At 54.6% G+C, this 14,382-nt stretch overlaps 1 protein-coding gene across 1 annotated transcript; it reads left to right on the top strand.

The window, feature by feature from the left end:
• Positions 1–643: 643 nt before the first annotated feature.
• On the top strand, positions 644–7,900 carry UBTF (upstream binding transcription factor). The gene is made up of 10 exons (XM_065422696.1): positions 644–763; positions 1,062–1,217; positions 2,530–2,685; positions 3,100–3,210; positions 3,457–3,545; positions 4,572–4,761; positions 5,407–5,454; positions 5,896–5,964; positions 6,480–6,623; positions 7,787–7,900. The coding sequence occupies exons 1-10, from the start codon at positions 644–646 to the stop codon at positions 7,898–7,900; spliced, it is 1,197 nt and encodes a 398-aa protein (XP_065278768.1).
• Positions 7,901–14,382: the final 6,482 nt, after the last annotated feature.

Below are 14,382 nucleotides of genomic sequence, written 5' to 3'. Positions count from 1 at the left end.
AGCCCAGCACCCCGAAGCGCTGGGCTTAGCTGTCTCAGGATGGGCCTATTTTGTCACGTGGTGTTTTAACCAATCTCTGGGCACGTTCGCCGGTTTAAAACCCGGTGCTCTAGGAAGGTGCCAATGCATTTGGAAAATGGTACCTATAGCACCAAACATTTCAGGTGGGGGTGTCCTTTTCCCCTCTATCCCTGGAGTCCTAAAAGGGAAGCGTTGTCTAATGGCTAAATCACAGGCCCGGGAGTCAGGACTCCTGGGATCTGTTTGTGTCTGTGCCACAAATTCGCTGGGTGTCCTTGGGCAAGTCACTTCCTCTGTACCTCTGTTTCCCCAGCTCTAAAATGGGCATATACATTTTACTGTGAGGAATTGGTTAGTGCCTATGTGCACCACTGCCCTCTAGTGGATATGACTGGAAATCCCGCACTGTGTCATAGGCCCAGTACAGCTAATGGAGATTCTCTAGTAGGCAGATTCTGGAGCAGGAGAATCCGAGGCCCATGTGGTTTGAAATGCTCAAAGGCGTTAGTGAGACTAAAACAGGAGCATTGTTGTTGTTCCATTCCCTTTTCGTTGGATTGTTCCTCCTTTGAAAACTCGCTCGCGCCTCTTTGGTGCTCTCACCCACCCGCCTTTGCTTGCAATGCAGAGCCTGCCCGAGGAGGAACAGCAGAGGGTGCTGGGGGAAGAGAAGATGCTGGGAGCGAACAAGAAAGGCGCCACCAGCCCAGCTTCCAAAAAGTCATCGCCAGACACTGGCAAGGTGAGGGGCCGGCTTCGGCGCAGGGGGTGCGTGTGCGTGTCGTGAGAGTAGAGGGACAGAGCCAGTTACTTCTAAACCAGCTTCAAGACTTCTGGATGGTAACTGCTGAGCCAGCAGGGAAAAATTAAACCAATACAATAAAGAACATAAAGAAATTCAGATTTTTTTTTTGACTATTGGAAGCTGCTGCGGGATTTTTTGTGCCCTTTTTTTTTTTTTTTTCCATATTATATATAATTTTTTTTTTTTTTTTTTTTAAACTCAACCCCACACCAAGACCCTTTGTGCTCTTCAACAGGCAGGTTCTGAGAAACCCAAACGGCCCATTTCTGCTATGTTTATCTTCTCGGAGGAGAAGCGAAAGCAGCTGCAGGAAGAGCGACCCGAACTTTCCGAGAGCGAACTCACCCGGCTGCTGGCGCGGATGTGGAACGACCTTTCAGAGAAGAAGAAGGTTGTGAAATCAATGACACGCTCGTTAGACACCTTGTTTTACCAAACGGCACCTCTAGCTAATTCGCCTCTCTCTCTCTTGAGAGAGAGAGAGCCCCAGAGGATGCCGGTAGCATCCATCCCCTCTAGGGGGCGCCAGCAGTTCAGGCCCTGGTCACTCCCTACCTGGCCATAAGCCGTTGTGATTTTCTCCACCGTGACAATCAAGGCGCCAGCGGGTGGCACAAACGAATGGGTCCTGGCGGCTGCCCCCCTCCTCAGCAGTGGGGTCCTCGCATCTCTCGGGAGCACCAGGACCCGCTGTATGGAATGAGACACCAGAACTAAACAAGCAGCCCAAAGAGATGAGAACTTGCTGGGATTAAACCCAGAGAGGTCTTGAGTCTGGATTTAAAAGCCTGGCCGGGAGGGGGGAGGCGGGAGTGGAGTCGTGGGCCATCCGGCCCCAGGGGGTTTCGCTCACAGCCGAGGGTGTGTGTGTCGGAAGTTACGCTTTGGCTGGAAGGTTTTTGGGGGGGTGTGTGTGTGGGAGGGGAGGGGTTATTGAGTGTGGGCTTGATTTTCTCTATGCCAGAGGTCGCCAAACTGGGGGGTGCGCCCCCTAGGTGGGCGCAGAGGAACATTCGGGGGGGGGGGCAGAGCTGGGGGGAGGGAGCGACACCCAGCTCTGCTCCTGGCCCCAGCTGCTGACCCCAGCTTCCAGGCCATGCCCGGGGCCCCAGCTGCCAGTCCCACGCCCGTCCCCAGCCTCGGCCCCCTTACCCCTGTCTGTCCCCCCCTCGTCCCGTCCCCCCCAGAGCCGTGGCTCCACTCCCGGCCCCAGCTCCTGGGGGGTGGTTGACAGAGGTCAAAAGTTTGGGGACCGCTGCTCTATGCAGACTATCTGGGGAAGGTGTGTGGACATGTGCCTTGCGGGCACGTGTTCTGGTGCCTGGCACAGCGATGGGGAGAGGAGAAAAGGGGCAGTTACCCACTGACCTGCGTGACACCCCTTCCTCCCCCCCCCCCACTTAAAACACCCTCCACTGCCAGTTCCAAGCAGGCTGCTGCCCAAACAGCGCTGGGAACTGATGGAGCTGGAGTGCAACCCCCCGGGGAGCCCCCCACAGATCTAATAGCCCAGATGCTGCTCCCCCTCTCATCGCTGTGAGGGGGATGGGGGTACATGGGGGCCCAGCTCACACGCACCCAGGTTATTTCATAGCTAGGACGGCGGGGGGGGAGAGGGAGGCATTTGCCAAGGGGAGCCAGGCCGGGAGACTGCGTTGGAGAGACCTGGGCCTTAACCACCAGCCTTCTGTGTGTCTGCTCAGGCCAAGTACAAAGCCCGGGAGGCGGCCATGAAGGCACAGTCAGAGAAGAAGCACGGCTCCGACAAGGAGGAGCGCGCCAAGCTGCCCGAGTCGCCCAAGACAGCCGAGGAGATCTGGCAGCAGAGCGTCATTGGAGACTACCTGGCTCGCTTCAAGGTGAGGAGTTGGAGGGGGGGGAGAGAGGAGACAGGGACCCCCCCACCCATCACACCCCCTGCTGGAGGAGGAACGGGACATTCCCTGATTGTGGGCTCGGGGCAGCCTGCTAGATCTGACCTCTCTGGGATGGGCCTGGACTGGGCATAGGTCTGGTTGGGTGCTCGGTAGCAAAGGAGATGGGGGGCGAGGGGGGGGGGGGTGTTGTATGGAGGAGAACCGGCCCTGTGCTGCATTGTACAGCCCCTAGAAATATCAGTCACCTGGTCTCGCCGGGGGAGGGGGGCGTAAATATCGCCGTGTTGTGGGGTCGGGGCAAGGAAGCGACTTGCCCACGCTCGGTGACGGAGTCGCGCGTAGAACCCCGGAGTCCGGTGCGTAACCTGAGCGTTGCCGGGTCTCCCTGTGCTGCAGAACGACCGGGGGAAGGCGCTGAAGGCCATGGAGGCCACTTGGAACAACATGGAGAAGAAGGAGAAGCTGATGTGGATAAAGAAGGCGGCGGAGGATCAGAAGCGCTACGAGGTGCGTCCCCGGGGTCAGAGAATCTGTTCTGCGGCCAGGGCTGTGGGGTTCCTCTGGGGCTGTTACTCCGCCTCTGATCTGCTGCATCCCTGACTCTCGGGCAGGGGATTGCCCCAGTGGCTGGAGACACCCACCGCCTTGTTGCCTGAAGTTTTTGTCTGAGGTTGGAGCGGGGGGTGGGTGGGGGAGAGGCGTCTGCTGAGACGGTGATTGGCCTCACCTCGTCCGTCTCTGTCCCCCCTCCAGAGAGAGCTGAGTGAGATGAGGGCCCCCCCGTGCTCTGCAAACTCCTCAAAGAAGATGAAATTCCAGGGAGAGCCGAAGAAACCCCCCATGTGAGTATTGATCCCTCCGGGGGAGTGGGGGGGGGGGGGGCGTCTTGCTTCCAGACAACGTGGAAAACAGGCCAGTCATCCAGCCACTGCATGAGAGACCAGCCCAGGGGGGCAAAGCTGGGTCTTAGGCAGCCGGAAGGGGACTGAGCTGGACCCTGCCAGGGGCTCACAGCTCATTGGGGAGCAAAGTCAAGTGTCAGGTAACTGAGAGGGAAGTGTTGTCTAATAGTTAGAGCAGGGTAGGGCAGGGAGTCCTGGGATCTATTCCTGGAGCTCAGGGGAGAGAGTGGGCTCATGGCTAGCACAGTGGAACAGGAGTTGGGACGCCTGGGTCCTAGTCCCACCTTTGGGAGTGGGTAGATTCTGGGGATGAGAGCAGAAGCACAGAACTCTTGGGTTCCATTCCTGGCTCGGGTGTGGGGTGGGGTCTGGTGGTTGGAGAAGAGGGACAAGGGGTCAGGATCTTTGGGTTCTGTTCCTGGCTCTAGGAGGAGACTGTAGGGTCCAGTGATCAGAGAGGAGGGATCGGGGGTCAGGACTCCTGGGTTCTGTTTCTGGCTCAGGTGTGGGGTGGGGAGCGGGGTCTGGTGGTCGGAGGAGAGGGACGGGGGGTCAGGATCCCCGGGTTCTGTTTCTGGCTCGGGTGGGGAGCGGGGTCTGGTGGTCGGAGGAGAGGGACGGGGGGTCAGGACTCCTGGGTTCTGTTTCTGGCTCAGATGTGGGGTGGGGAGCGGGGTCTGGTGGTCAAAGGAGAGGGACAGGTGGTTAGGATCCCTGGGTTCTGTTTCTGGCTCAGGTGTGGGGTGGGGAGCGGGGTCTGGTGGTCGGAAGAGAGGGACGGGGGGGTCAGGATCCCCGGGTTCTGTTTCTGGCTCTGGGAGACGAGTGTGGGGTCTAGTGATCAGAGTAAAAGAATGGGGGGTCAGGACTCTGGGTGTGGTCCTGTTCCTGCCTGGCTGTGCTTGGGACGGGCCCTCGCTGGGTGGGGGGCTGGCCGCTCTCTGACCCTGCTCTCCCCCTCCCCAGGAACGGTTACCAGAAGTTCTCCCAGGAGCTGCTGTCGAACGGCGAGCTCAACCACCTGCCGCTGAAGGAGCGGATGGTGGAGATCGGCAGCCGCTGGCAGCGCATCTCCCAGGGCCAGAAGGACTATTACAAGAAGATGGCCGAGGAGCAGCAGAAGCAGTACAAGATGCACCTGGAAATCTGGCTCAAGGTGAGCGGCTGGGGGGGGGCGGAACTGCTCTGACTCCACGCACGGTTTCCTGTCCCCACCCCCGCCCCTGGGATGTCCACTCCTCATGCTTTCGGGGTACGTGGCCTTTGAGGTACCCAATCCCTGTTGTCCCCCACTAACCCTTCCCCCTCTCTGTTCCCAAGTGCCTTGGGGCTTTCTTCACCCCTCACCGCTGGGAAATGAGGCTTCAAGTGTCCCTGATTTAGCTTCTCTCCGTACATTGCGCACCCAGACCATCCCCCCTGCCCCCAACATTCATGCCATAGGGCGCGTGTCTGTGGCTCTGACAGATGCTGTCCCTGGGGTCAAGGTCGCTTCCCCTCTCCCAGCACGGCAGCCCGAGAGAGATTTCAGAGTGGCCACGGCTCCAGATCCAGCGGTAACTCTGTTCCCCCAACTCCCTGTCGTGCTTTCCAAGCAGAGGAGGCTAAGGAAATTCCCCCTCTGGACAGAGGGGCGGTGCTGTTGCACTCCCAACGGCCCAGGGGGCTTCGCTTCCCCCCCCGCCCACATCCCCTCTCCGGCACAACTCCCCTTCCTGGAGCTGGGAACGCCCCCGCAGTCACGTAGCTCCGCCCCCCTCGCCTTCCTCCGGGTGGTTATTTTAGTCTCCTGTCTCGGCAGAGCCTGTCGCCGCAGGAGCGAGCTGTCTACAAAGAGCACACCTCAAATGTGAGTATCCCCTGCGACGGGGGGAGAGGGGTGTGTGTGAGCTGTCCTTGATGATGGTTTAAAAAGCCTTAGTTTGAGGGAACAAAGTCATAATTGGTTATGTTCCAGTAGCACCATGAGGCCTGAACCCTGCTAGGGGCTGTCCATATGCCTCGTAAGAGAGACTCCTGGCCCACAGATCGTCCAGTCTAAATAGACGCAGGGAACCAAGGGAGGGAGAGGAAACGGAGCTCACAGAAGGGGAAGCAATTTGCCCAAGGTCAGCCAGAAGGGCAGTGTCAGAGCTGGGAAGAGAAGTAACCAGGCATCTATAAAAGCTGTCCCCCACCCAAGCCCTTTCTGTGGGTGGGGGTGATGGTTAACCTCCGACCTCCTGGGAGGGACTGAGGAGCCTCCGGAGTTGCCCCGTTGACTCTTCCTCTTCCCCTCCCTCCTCCGCAGAAGCGCAAGAGCATGGGGAAGGTGCGGGGGCCGAACCCCAAAATGAAGCCCGCCATGCAGATCAAGTCGGTAAGTGCCCTCGTCCTCCTCCCTGGGCCCCGGCGACTCCCTGGTGTGTTCCTGCCACCTGGAGGGGCAGCTCTCCAGTGGGACGGGCCGCGAGGAGGGGTCGGTGCAAGAGTTGCTTGGAGAACAAGAGCAAAAAACGGAAACGTTTTTAGAAATGCCACCATGGTGCTCTCTGGGAATTGCAGTTCAGGTGCCTCCTACTCCCTGGTAGGACTACATCTCCCATGATGCACCATGGTACTCTTGGCACAGGGAGCCCATGCATCATGGGAGATGTAGTCCAACTGGGGAGCCGAGCCCCGAGTGGAGAATGGTAACACGTGGCACCCGAACTACAGATCCCATGAGGCACTGGGTAATCCCTGGGTTTCCTGGGTCTATTGCACTGAGGGCCCTAACCCATTAGCCGAAGGCCCTGCTTTTCTGTGGCCCGGGACTCATTGTGGGGATTCCAGGGAGGGGTGGGGGCCACGAGGCCTGGCCAGATCCGCCCACCACGTCCATCTGACCCCCAGGAGTCCGAGGAGGAGGACGACGACGATGATGACGAGGAGGAAGAGGATGACGACGACGATGACGACGACAACGGGGATTCGTCTGAGGAAGGCGGGGACTCGTCGGAGTCGAGCAGCGAGGAGGAGAGCGAGGATGGGGATGAGGTGAGGCTGCCTGAGGCGTGCTGCGGGATGCTGCGTCTGTGCCATGCTGCTCACTGACCCCCCCGCCACCCCGGTTTGCCCCTCTGATCCTATTTACTGCCCCCAGGGCCGGCTGTGTTATCTCCGTCTGCCCAAGGATACCAGAGCCCTGGGCCCAGTAATCCACGAGTCTTCAAGAGAAAGTGTCCCCCATAAACATGGGACCCAACCACTGCGGGCCCGCTCCCCAGCCGGTGCGTTGAGGTCAGAAGAGCTGCGCCCATTCACAGCGGCTGGGGATCTGGCCTTGGGTTTGACCTGATTGTGTAACGCAGCTGGCGTCCGCAGCGCGGGGAGCTACACCCCAAGGACACAGAGTTTGGGGCAAGCCTAGGGGGGCCAGGGCTATGGCCGTTGCTTCCCACCACCCTGACTCGCAGCACGTTCCATGCCGTGTTCTCTCCCTAGATACCATTTACAATGTCTTAACTGTGTCTTCTGCTGAAGATATCCGGCCTGATTCTGATCTCCGTCCCACTGGTGTAACCATGGAGAAAGTCAATGGAGTTACTCTGGATTTACACCAGCAGCCGTGAAGTCAGAATCTGGTCAATGGTGCCAGGGCTGGGTTTGGACCCCAGGGGTCCGTGCTGCCTGTCCCCAATTCTTAACCACGCTCCCTCCCGCCGTTCGAGAGCTCAGAGATCTAGTGACCAGCGGCAGCAAAACCGAATCTTGCAGTGTGGGTTTTCCAGTCCCCACTTCCAAATAACAGGCAGCCTGCTTGCCATGAAATCTTATTTAGTCTTTAGACTTCATGGGCCAGGTTTTAGTGTGGATCTGGCTTCAATCTGCGGCTTAAAACCGGCTTGTAACGGGTGACCCGCGGCAGGACAGCATACCAGTGTTGGAAACGGCCATCCCTCCTCCAGCGGGGCAAGGCGGCTGGCATGCAAGCCGTGGCGTGATGGACCTACGGGCTCCCGTACTGCCTTCTTTTGGGTGGGACTTTATGCAACAAAGGTCCCATCTGTGCGCGGCGCTGGCGTGGGAAACCCGTGTGCAGTGGGGTTCGGCCAGACGGAACCATCCCAGGACCTGTCTCCCCAGCGCAGACAGACCCTGCGATTCCCCAGCCACCCCTCCCCCCAGACTCTTAACCCTTTCTTCGCCTTTCGCCCCAGAATGAGGACGATGACGAAGAGGATGACGACGAAGAGGAAGATGACAATGACTCCGAGGGCAGCAGCAGCTCCTCCTCTTCCTCGGGCGATTCCTCCGACTCGGACTCCAACTGAAACGCCCACAGCGCCACCTTCTTGCCGGACTTTCAGTAATTCCCCACCCACCCCGACCAGTAATATCCCGGCTGGAGATCTGGGTTGATGGTTGCAGGGAGGGGGATGGGAAAATCACTGTGGCTAATTTTTTTCCCCCCTCCCTCGTAAAGAATTTCACACTAATGGGGTGGTGGGGGGGGCAGCTGATAAAAGGCTTTGTTTCAGGGGGGGATATTCTGTGTTGTTTTTCCCCATAGAGTTTGCATTCGATCCTTTATTTTATTTTTGTTTTTTGGAGAGGGAGGGGGATTTTTACACCTCAAAGCCCCCCAGCTGCCCCCACCTTCCCCTTCAACTTCCAGCTATCCCCTCCGGACTTTATACAACCCCCCCCCCCCCAAAATCCCTTTTAAAACAACAACAAAACAGCGACAAAAATGTTGTGGCAAGAGGCGCAGAGCGTTGTTCCGGCGGCGCGCGAGCCGAGCGGCTCAGGACTCAGCCGTCGGGACAATCTCCCCCTTTGCCTCTCCAGCCGGAGGAGGGGACGGTCTTGTACAGTCTGACGCTGCACCCGGAAGCTCCTGGAAAGCAAAGTCCCACTGCACTTAAGAGCTCCTGGAACGAACTTACCACGCGGCATTTCCCTCTGGGGACAGGGGAGAATTTTTGTGTGTGTGTGTGTGTTTGGGGTGGGGTGGGGGTGGGGGGAGTTTAAAAAGATGTTGCCCAGTTTCAGGGGCGGGAAGGGCTGGCACTGGGCGGGGGAGTTAGGGGGCTGTTACGGAGCATACCATTGGGAGCTGATCATTGCTTCACCCAAAGGAAACATGGTTGATCCGTCGTATTCAACCAGCATTTGGGCAAAGACGGTGGCAGGCGAATCCCAGCTTGGAAATTTTTTTTTTTTTTTTACAATGAAGTGACCAATTATTGTACTGGAACGGGGCATTTGTCGACTGGGAGGGGGCGGGCACGGGAGCAGGGTTCAGCTGCAAGGAGAGATCATCTGTGTCGTCGGTGGTTGTCGTGGTGTTGTATTATTTTTTCTTTTTTCTTTTATAAAGCGAGAAAGATCCATCTTTTTATAATCAGAATCTCTGTCTCTGGCTAGCCGCACGGCTTGGCTTCGCAAACCCCACCCACCCCCCGCTGCCCACAGCAAACATGAGCGGCGCCAACATCAGGTCGGTGTGCAGATTGTTTTTTTGGGGGGGAGGTGGGCGCGATTGGCACAAACTTCCCCGCGGGCATCAGCCTGGCCCAGAGAAGCATGTGTCTGGAATAGGGGCAGGATGGTGCTTGCCAAAGGAACCCAGCTGTGCCATCCTGTTCCAAAGCCGGGCTGCCACATTGGTTGTGAGAGAGATGGGGGCACGCCCGCCAATCTCACAGCTTCGGGGCCCATCTGCCCAATTTGTTCAACTGCAGTTTTGCTACCAGCTCTGATGATACTGCTCGGATTATTATTATTTTTTAAAGGAACATTGGGGAAATTTGATCCAAAAAACCTATCCGTAGACCCAAGCGGCTGAGATCTGAGCTCCCAGGCAGCTGCTCCTTCTAGGAGAGGACTCTCAGCTACGCATATATCTATATTAGTATATAACGGGCTATATATTAATATATAGACTGGTATCAATATTCCTTTTCCCGGTGGAGAGCTGTGACTAGCATTTCATCCCCGTCCGTAGGAGGTTTTTAAACAGATGTGTAAGTGGTTCTGTAAATAACCCGTGCGTGTGTGTGTCAGCACAAAGGCCCTGCTGCCTTTCGTGTCCATTCTCTGGGTCACTGGCTGTTACAGATCAGAGAGTGACCTCGCCCCCACACGTCAGTGGGTCCCAGTTCCTTGCCCCTTTCCGCTGGGCTGGGCTAGGCTGGGGCGCTTTCACCCAGAGAGCATGGGAGTAGAAAGTGACTGAGACGGGGGAAGAAAAATCCAGTGTTTAAATAATGTTGGTGTCCTTTTTTTTTTTTTTTTTAACCCTTTCCCCTCGCCATGAGGGGTGGATAGATTTGGGCAGCCGGCGTCCGGGCCATCTGCTCCCCCTTTCTGCAAAATCCACCACTGATTGGAAGAGGTGGCTCAGTTTCTGGGATTTGGTTCCTGCCAGGTTTTTGTTACGGCCAGTGAATGCAAAGACAGTGTTTTTGGGACTAGACTCCCCCTCCTTCTCCCCTCCCCCTTTATGCATTCACAGCACCAGCAATTTCATCTCTCATCTCGCTGCATTCTGTGCCCCCCTCCCGTCCCCTCCCCGATGTAGACTGGGGAGCCCAACTTACTAAGAGACACTTGAGGAAAACAAAACTGGGTCCCCATTACTTCCCCCCCCAAAAAAGCCCTGCCACCCTCTTCCCTCCCCTCCTCACCCAACAACTCTCTCTACCACTTCCTCTCCCCAGCACCGGGCGGGGCGACAGTGACAGTATTGAGCAGTAACAGATCCAAGCAGCAGGTCGGCGTGTTACTGTCGCGTTTTTCCCCCCTCCAAGGACACGATCTCCCCTGACGCGCCGCCTGCTCCCAAAGCTCCGGTGAGCGCGGAAAGCGGAGCTGCGTGGAACAGGAATTCTGGACTCTGTCACGTCCTTTCCTGTTTGTATGTTTCAAGGATTTAGGCAGCCCCCCTATGTTTAGTATCGGGCATAGCCAAATCCCATCAGAGTATTATAGAGTCCCTTCTCCTCTCTCACAGTCTGGGGGGGGGGGGGGAGGAGCACAAATGTGATGAGTTTGTTTTTGTAGAGAAAATTAGGGCAGCCTCAGAGAGGTGAAGCTTCCAGCGGGGTGGCAGTGAGGGTTGTGGCAGGCAGCGGGTATGGATTTTAGCAGCATGTGTTGGGAGGGGTATCAGGTTTGGGGGCCACGGGGGTATGAGCAGAGCAAGGATGGCTGGATTTCGGAGGCCTGGATGTCTAGCCGCAGGGGGGGAGAGTTGGAGCAGATTTTGGGGGGACTGGTTGGGGTTGCTGCTCTTTGGGCTGTATCCACATGACATCCCCCGCTTTCCATCGCAGCCCCCCCCCCCACGCTTCTCCCAGATGAGCATGGGGGTGGGCTGAGCCCCCTCTTGGTTGACTTTAGGCCTGTCTGTCCCACTCTTGCCCCCCAGTACAGCGTGCGTGGGGCTACTCGGATATCCTGCGCTCTAGGATTTGGATTCCACAACGGTTCAGGGTGGAGATGGTGTGCTGGGGACACCACCCTTAACTGCCCCCCACGCCTTCTGAAAAGAGGGCAGCTGCCGTGGGTTGTGTGTGTCGAATCAGGTCTCCACTGGGGGGGCTTTATATGGAAATGGGGACAAAATGCCCAGCGTGGGTATAATCAAGTGAGTCACAGCATAGGAAGGGGGCCCATGGCCACCCTCGGTGGGTCTGTGCCCAACAGAAGACACCCTCCCCCCCTTTCTGCTAGGAATTCGACAGACTATGCTTTCTGGGCCAGAGTCCTGTAGTCCTTGCTTAGGTGAGACTCGCAGCAAGCCCGTGCCCAGGTATGGACTGCAGGATCGGGCCCAGTATATTTAACGCTTCCTTTTTACAATGCTAGGGTGTGTTTGAACTGAGTAGTTCTCCAAACCCCCCTTCGCGCAGGTTCCTTGTTTGAATTTTCTCATCGGCCCCAATTCAGGAAAGCACATGTTTCATTTCAATGGGGTTTAAGCGAGTGCTTTTCTGAATTGGAGCCAGAGGGTTCTTGGGATTAAAAGATCCCCATTTCTAGCCCGTTGCGACTCCACAAATTGCAGCGGGTTTCCCCATCTGAGTTGAAACTGTCCTGGGGCTTCCAAGTCCCAAGAGGAAGTCATGCTATTGACTTGAGTAGGGTGAGGGAGATCTTGGGGAGGTTCTTGCTGGGGTGTGTCATTCAGCCAGCTCACAGGATGCCCTTCCCAAAGAGTAACAGACAATCCTTGTAGATCTAGCAACGGGACTCAAGTGCTGATGAAAATTTAGGGTTCTTCACCCCCTCTTCCTGCCCCTCCACCCCCTCACTGGGTGTGTTCTGATGCAACATGCCTATGATGTCTCTTCCCCCACACCTCCTGCCTGCTGTTTTGTATCCGTCTGTCTGTCCTTGTCCCTATTTCCCGACCCTCCTCCCCCACTCGATCCTTTTTGTTTGTTTGTTTTTTGTTTTCTTTTTCCCCCAGTGGGGAAACCAATTTCATTTTGCTGATTGTACCCAGCGCTGTTGTATTTTAGTGGATGTGGTTTTTAGTACAAAAAAAAAAAAAAAAAGTTAAAAAAAATTTTTTTTTTCTGTTTAAAAAAAAAATAAAAATGAAAAATTCTTACAGTACTGACAATTTTTTTTTTAAAGTTACAGGGGAGGAAAAAGTGGTTTGTACTGTAAGAGAATTGAAGCTGAGTGCATTTTTGCACTGCCACAAAAACCAGTGATACTTTAGATGGACGTTCTTGTGAATTACAAAAAAAAAATAAAAAAATCATTTTTTTTCTAATATTTAAAGAGTGTTTTTGTAGGTTTCAAAAAAATGAAAACAAACAAAACCCAACTTCAATTTGTATTGCTCAGTGGACTTAGAAATCAAGCCTGGACAGACTTAAAACTGTGGAGGGTTTTTTGGGGTTGTTTTTTTGGGAGGGGTGGGGTTCGTATACTGAAGTGAAAAATAATGTTTCTGTTCTCATGTCATTACTATTAAAAAAATAATAATAAAACTTTAGGGAAAAAAATGTGTAGGAGGTTGTTTTTCCCCTGTTGCGACTTTGTTCAACTTAATAATTAACTATCACCGTTTGTTTTACAGTAGCATTCAGAGGTGGGTTCTGGACAGACCCCGATCTAGCAAAGAATTTGAACATACTTAGAATCAGAGAATATCAGGGTTGGAAGAGACCTCAGGAAGTCATCTAGTCCAACCCCCAGCTCAAAGCAGGACCAATTCCCAACTAAATCATCCCAGCCAGGGCTTTGTCAAGCCGGGTCTTAAAGAACTCTAAGGATGGAGATTCCACCACCTCCCTAGGTAACCCATTCCAGTGCTTCACCACCCTCCTAGTGAAAAAGTTTTTCCTAATATCCAACCTAGACCTCCCCCACTGCAACTTGAGACCATTACTCCTTGTTCTGTCATCTGGTACCACAGAGAACAGTCTAGATCCATCCTCTTTGGAACCCCCTTTCAGGTAGTTGCAGGCTGCTATCAAATCCCCCCTCATTCCTCTCTTCTGCAGACTAAATAAGCCCAGTTCCTTCAGCCTCTCCTCCTAAATCATGTGCCCCAGCCCCCTGATCATCTTCCTTGCCCTCTGCTGGACTCTCTCCAATTTGTACTTGATGGGTTTGAATGTGTGAAATTCTGTGGCTTTTATGCAGATCAGATTAGATCACTGTTTCTCAACCTTTTCAGATTGATGACCCCTTATTTGAAGTGAAAAAACAAATTGTGGCTGAACATTTACTATAAAAGTAAGAGTAAAAAGCATATCAGTGGTGGGTGGGTGGGTGTGTGTGTGTGTGTGTGTGTGTGTGTGTGTGTGTTTCGAGAGGTGGCCGGAGAACACTTGACGGTGAAGGGGAAAGTGTGGGAAAGCGAGATTTTCTTTGCTGTAGATTGTAATTCAATGTTCAGTGCCCACCCCACCCCCAATTGCCTTTGACCACGTGGGGGTCATGACCTTAAAACTAAGGACATGCATCTTTGCAGAATGAAGACCTTAATAAGAGACAGCCCCTGTCCCAAAGAATTTACAGTACAAGGCCCTCATCCTACAAACACTTGTGGATGTTGAAGTGTGTAAGCAGCCCCACTGAAGTCAAACGACTCTCTTCTGTGTGTTTGTACAGCCAGCAGTTAGCACAATGGGGCCCCGATCCTCCATTTCTTCCAGGGGGTACATCAACTCCTCTAGAGATTTGCCTAATTTTACAACAGGCTCCATAAAAAGCACTAGCGAAGTCAGTATCAACTAACATTTCATACAGAGAAAGTCAGCAATTTTCCAGTACTAGTGGGGCTGTGACACTTTTGTGGGTTTATGTCTGATTTCGTAAGCAAGTGGTCTTTAAGTGAGGTCAAACTTGGGGTACGCAAGACAAATCAGACTCCTGAAAGGGGTCCAGCAGGTTGAGAACCACTGGACTAGGCAAATGATTTTCAAACTGGGCATCCCTGGAATGCCGATACCCAGCTTTTCAGCAAGGTAAAACAGCTGTTGGCCAATCCAGGACTATTTGAAGATTAGAGAAAGGTTCTAACTCCCTAGCATGCTGTGAAATACCTCGCAGCTACAGACTTAAATACGCCAACCAGTTCATATGGGTTCCAAAACCCATACGGGATGCTTTGTGCTGTCCTGTAAGGTGCTGTGGTACTCCAGAAGCTGGGTTTGGTTCTCCATTATTCTGTGCTGTGTAAGCAAAGGGGGTGTATAAAACCCCCCCTCTGACCTGGTCCTGTCTTACATTGACTCCGCACAGGTGTGAGTAGCTACAGGGCAACAGATAATTTAGCCCATTGGCT

The sequence above is a fragment of the Emys orbicularis genome, chromosome 25, assembly GCF_028017835.1.
Source record: "Emys orbicularis isolate rEmyOrb1 chromosome 25, rEmyOrb1.hap1, whole genome shotgun sequence".
Classification (NCBI taxonomy): Eukaryota; Metazoa; Chordata; order Testudines; family Emydidae; genus Emys; species Emys orbicularis.
Note: the sequence above shows the minus strand (reverse complement) of the source record. Positions and strands in the feature narration are given on the sequence as shown.

What these genes read in the sequence shown, in the direction of transcription:
- UBTF (XM_065422696.1), top strand. Translation starts at nt 644, where the DNA reads ATGCAGAGCCTGCCCGAGGAGGAACAGCAGAGGGTGCTGGGGGAAGAG. An exon ending in AGGATCAGAAGCGCTACGAG is followed by an intron (nt 3,211 to 3,456) that starts GTGCGTCCCCGG and finishes TCCCCCCTCCAG; the next exon opens with AGAGAGCTGAGTGAGATGAG. An exon ending in CCGCCATGCAGATCAAGTCG is followed by an intron (nt 5,965 to 6,479) that starts GTAAGTGCCCTC and finishes TCTGACCCCCAG; the next exon opens with GAGTCCGAGGAGGAGGACGA.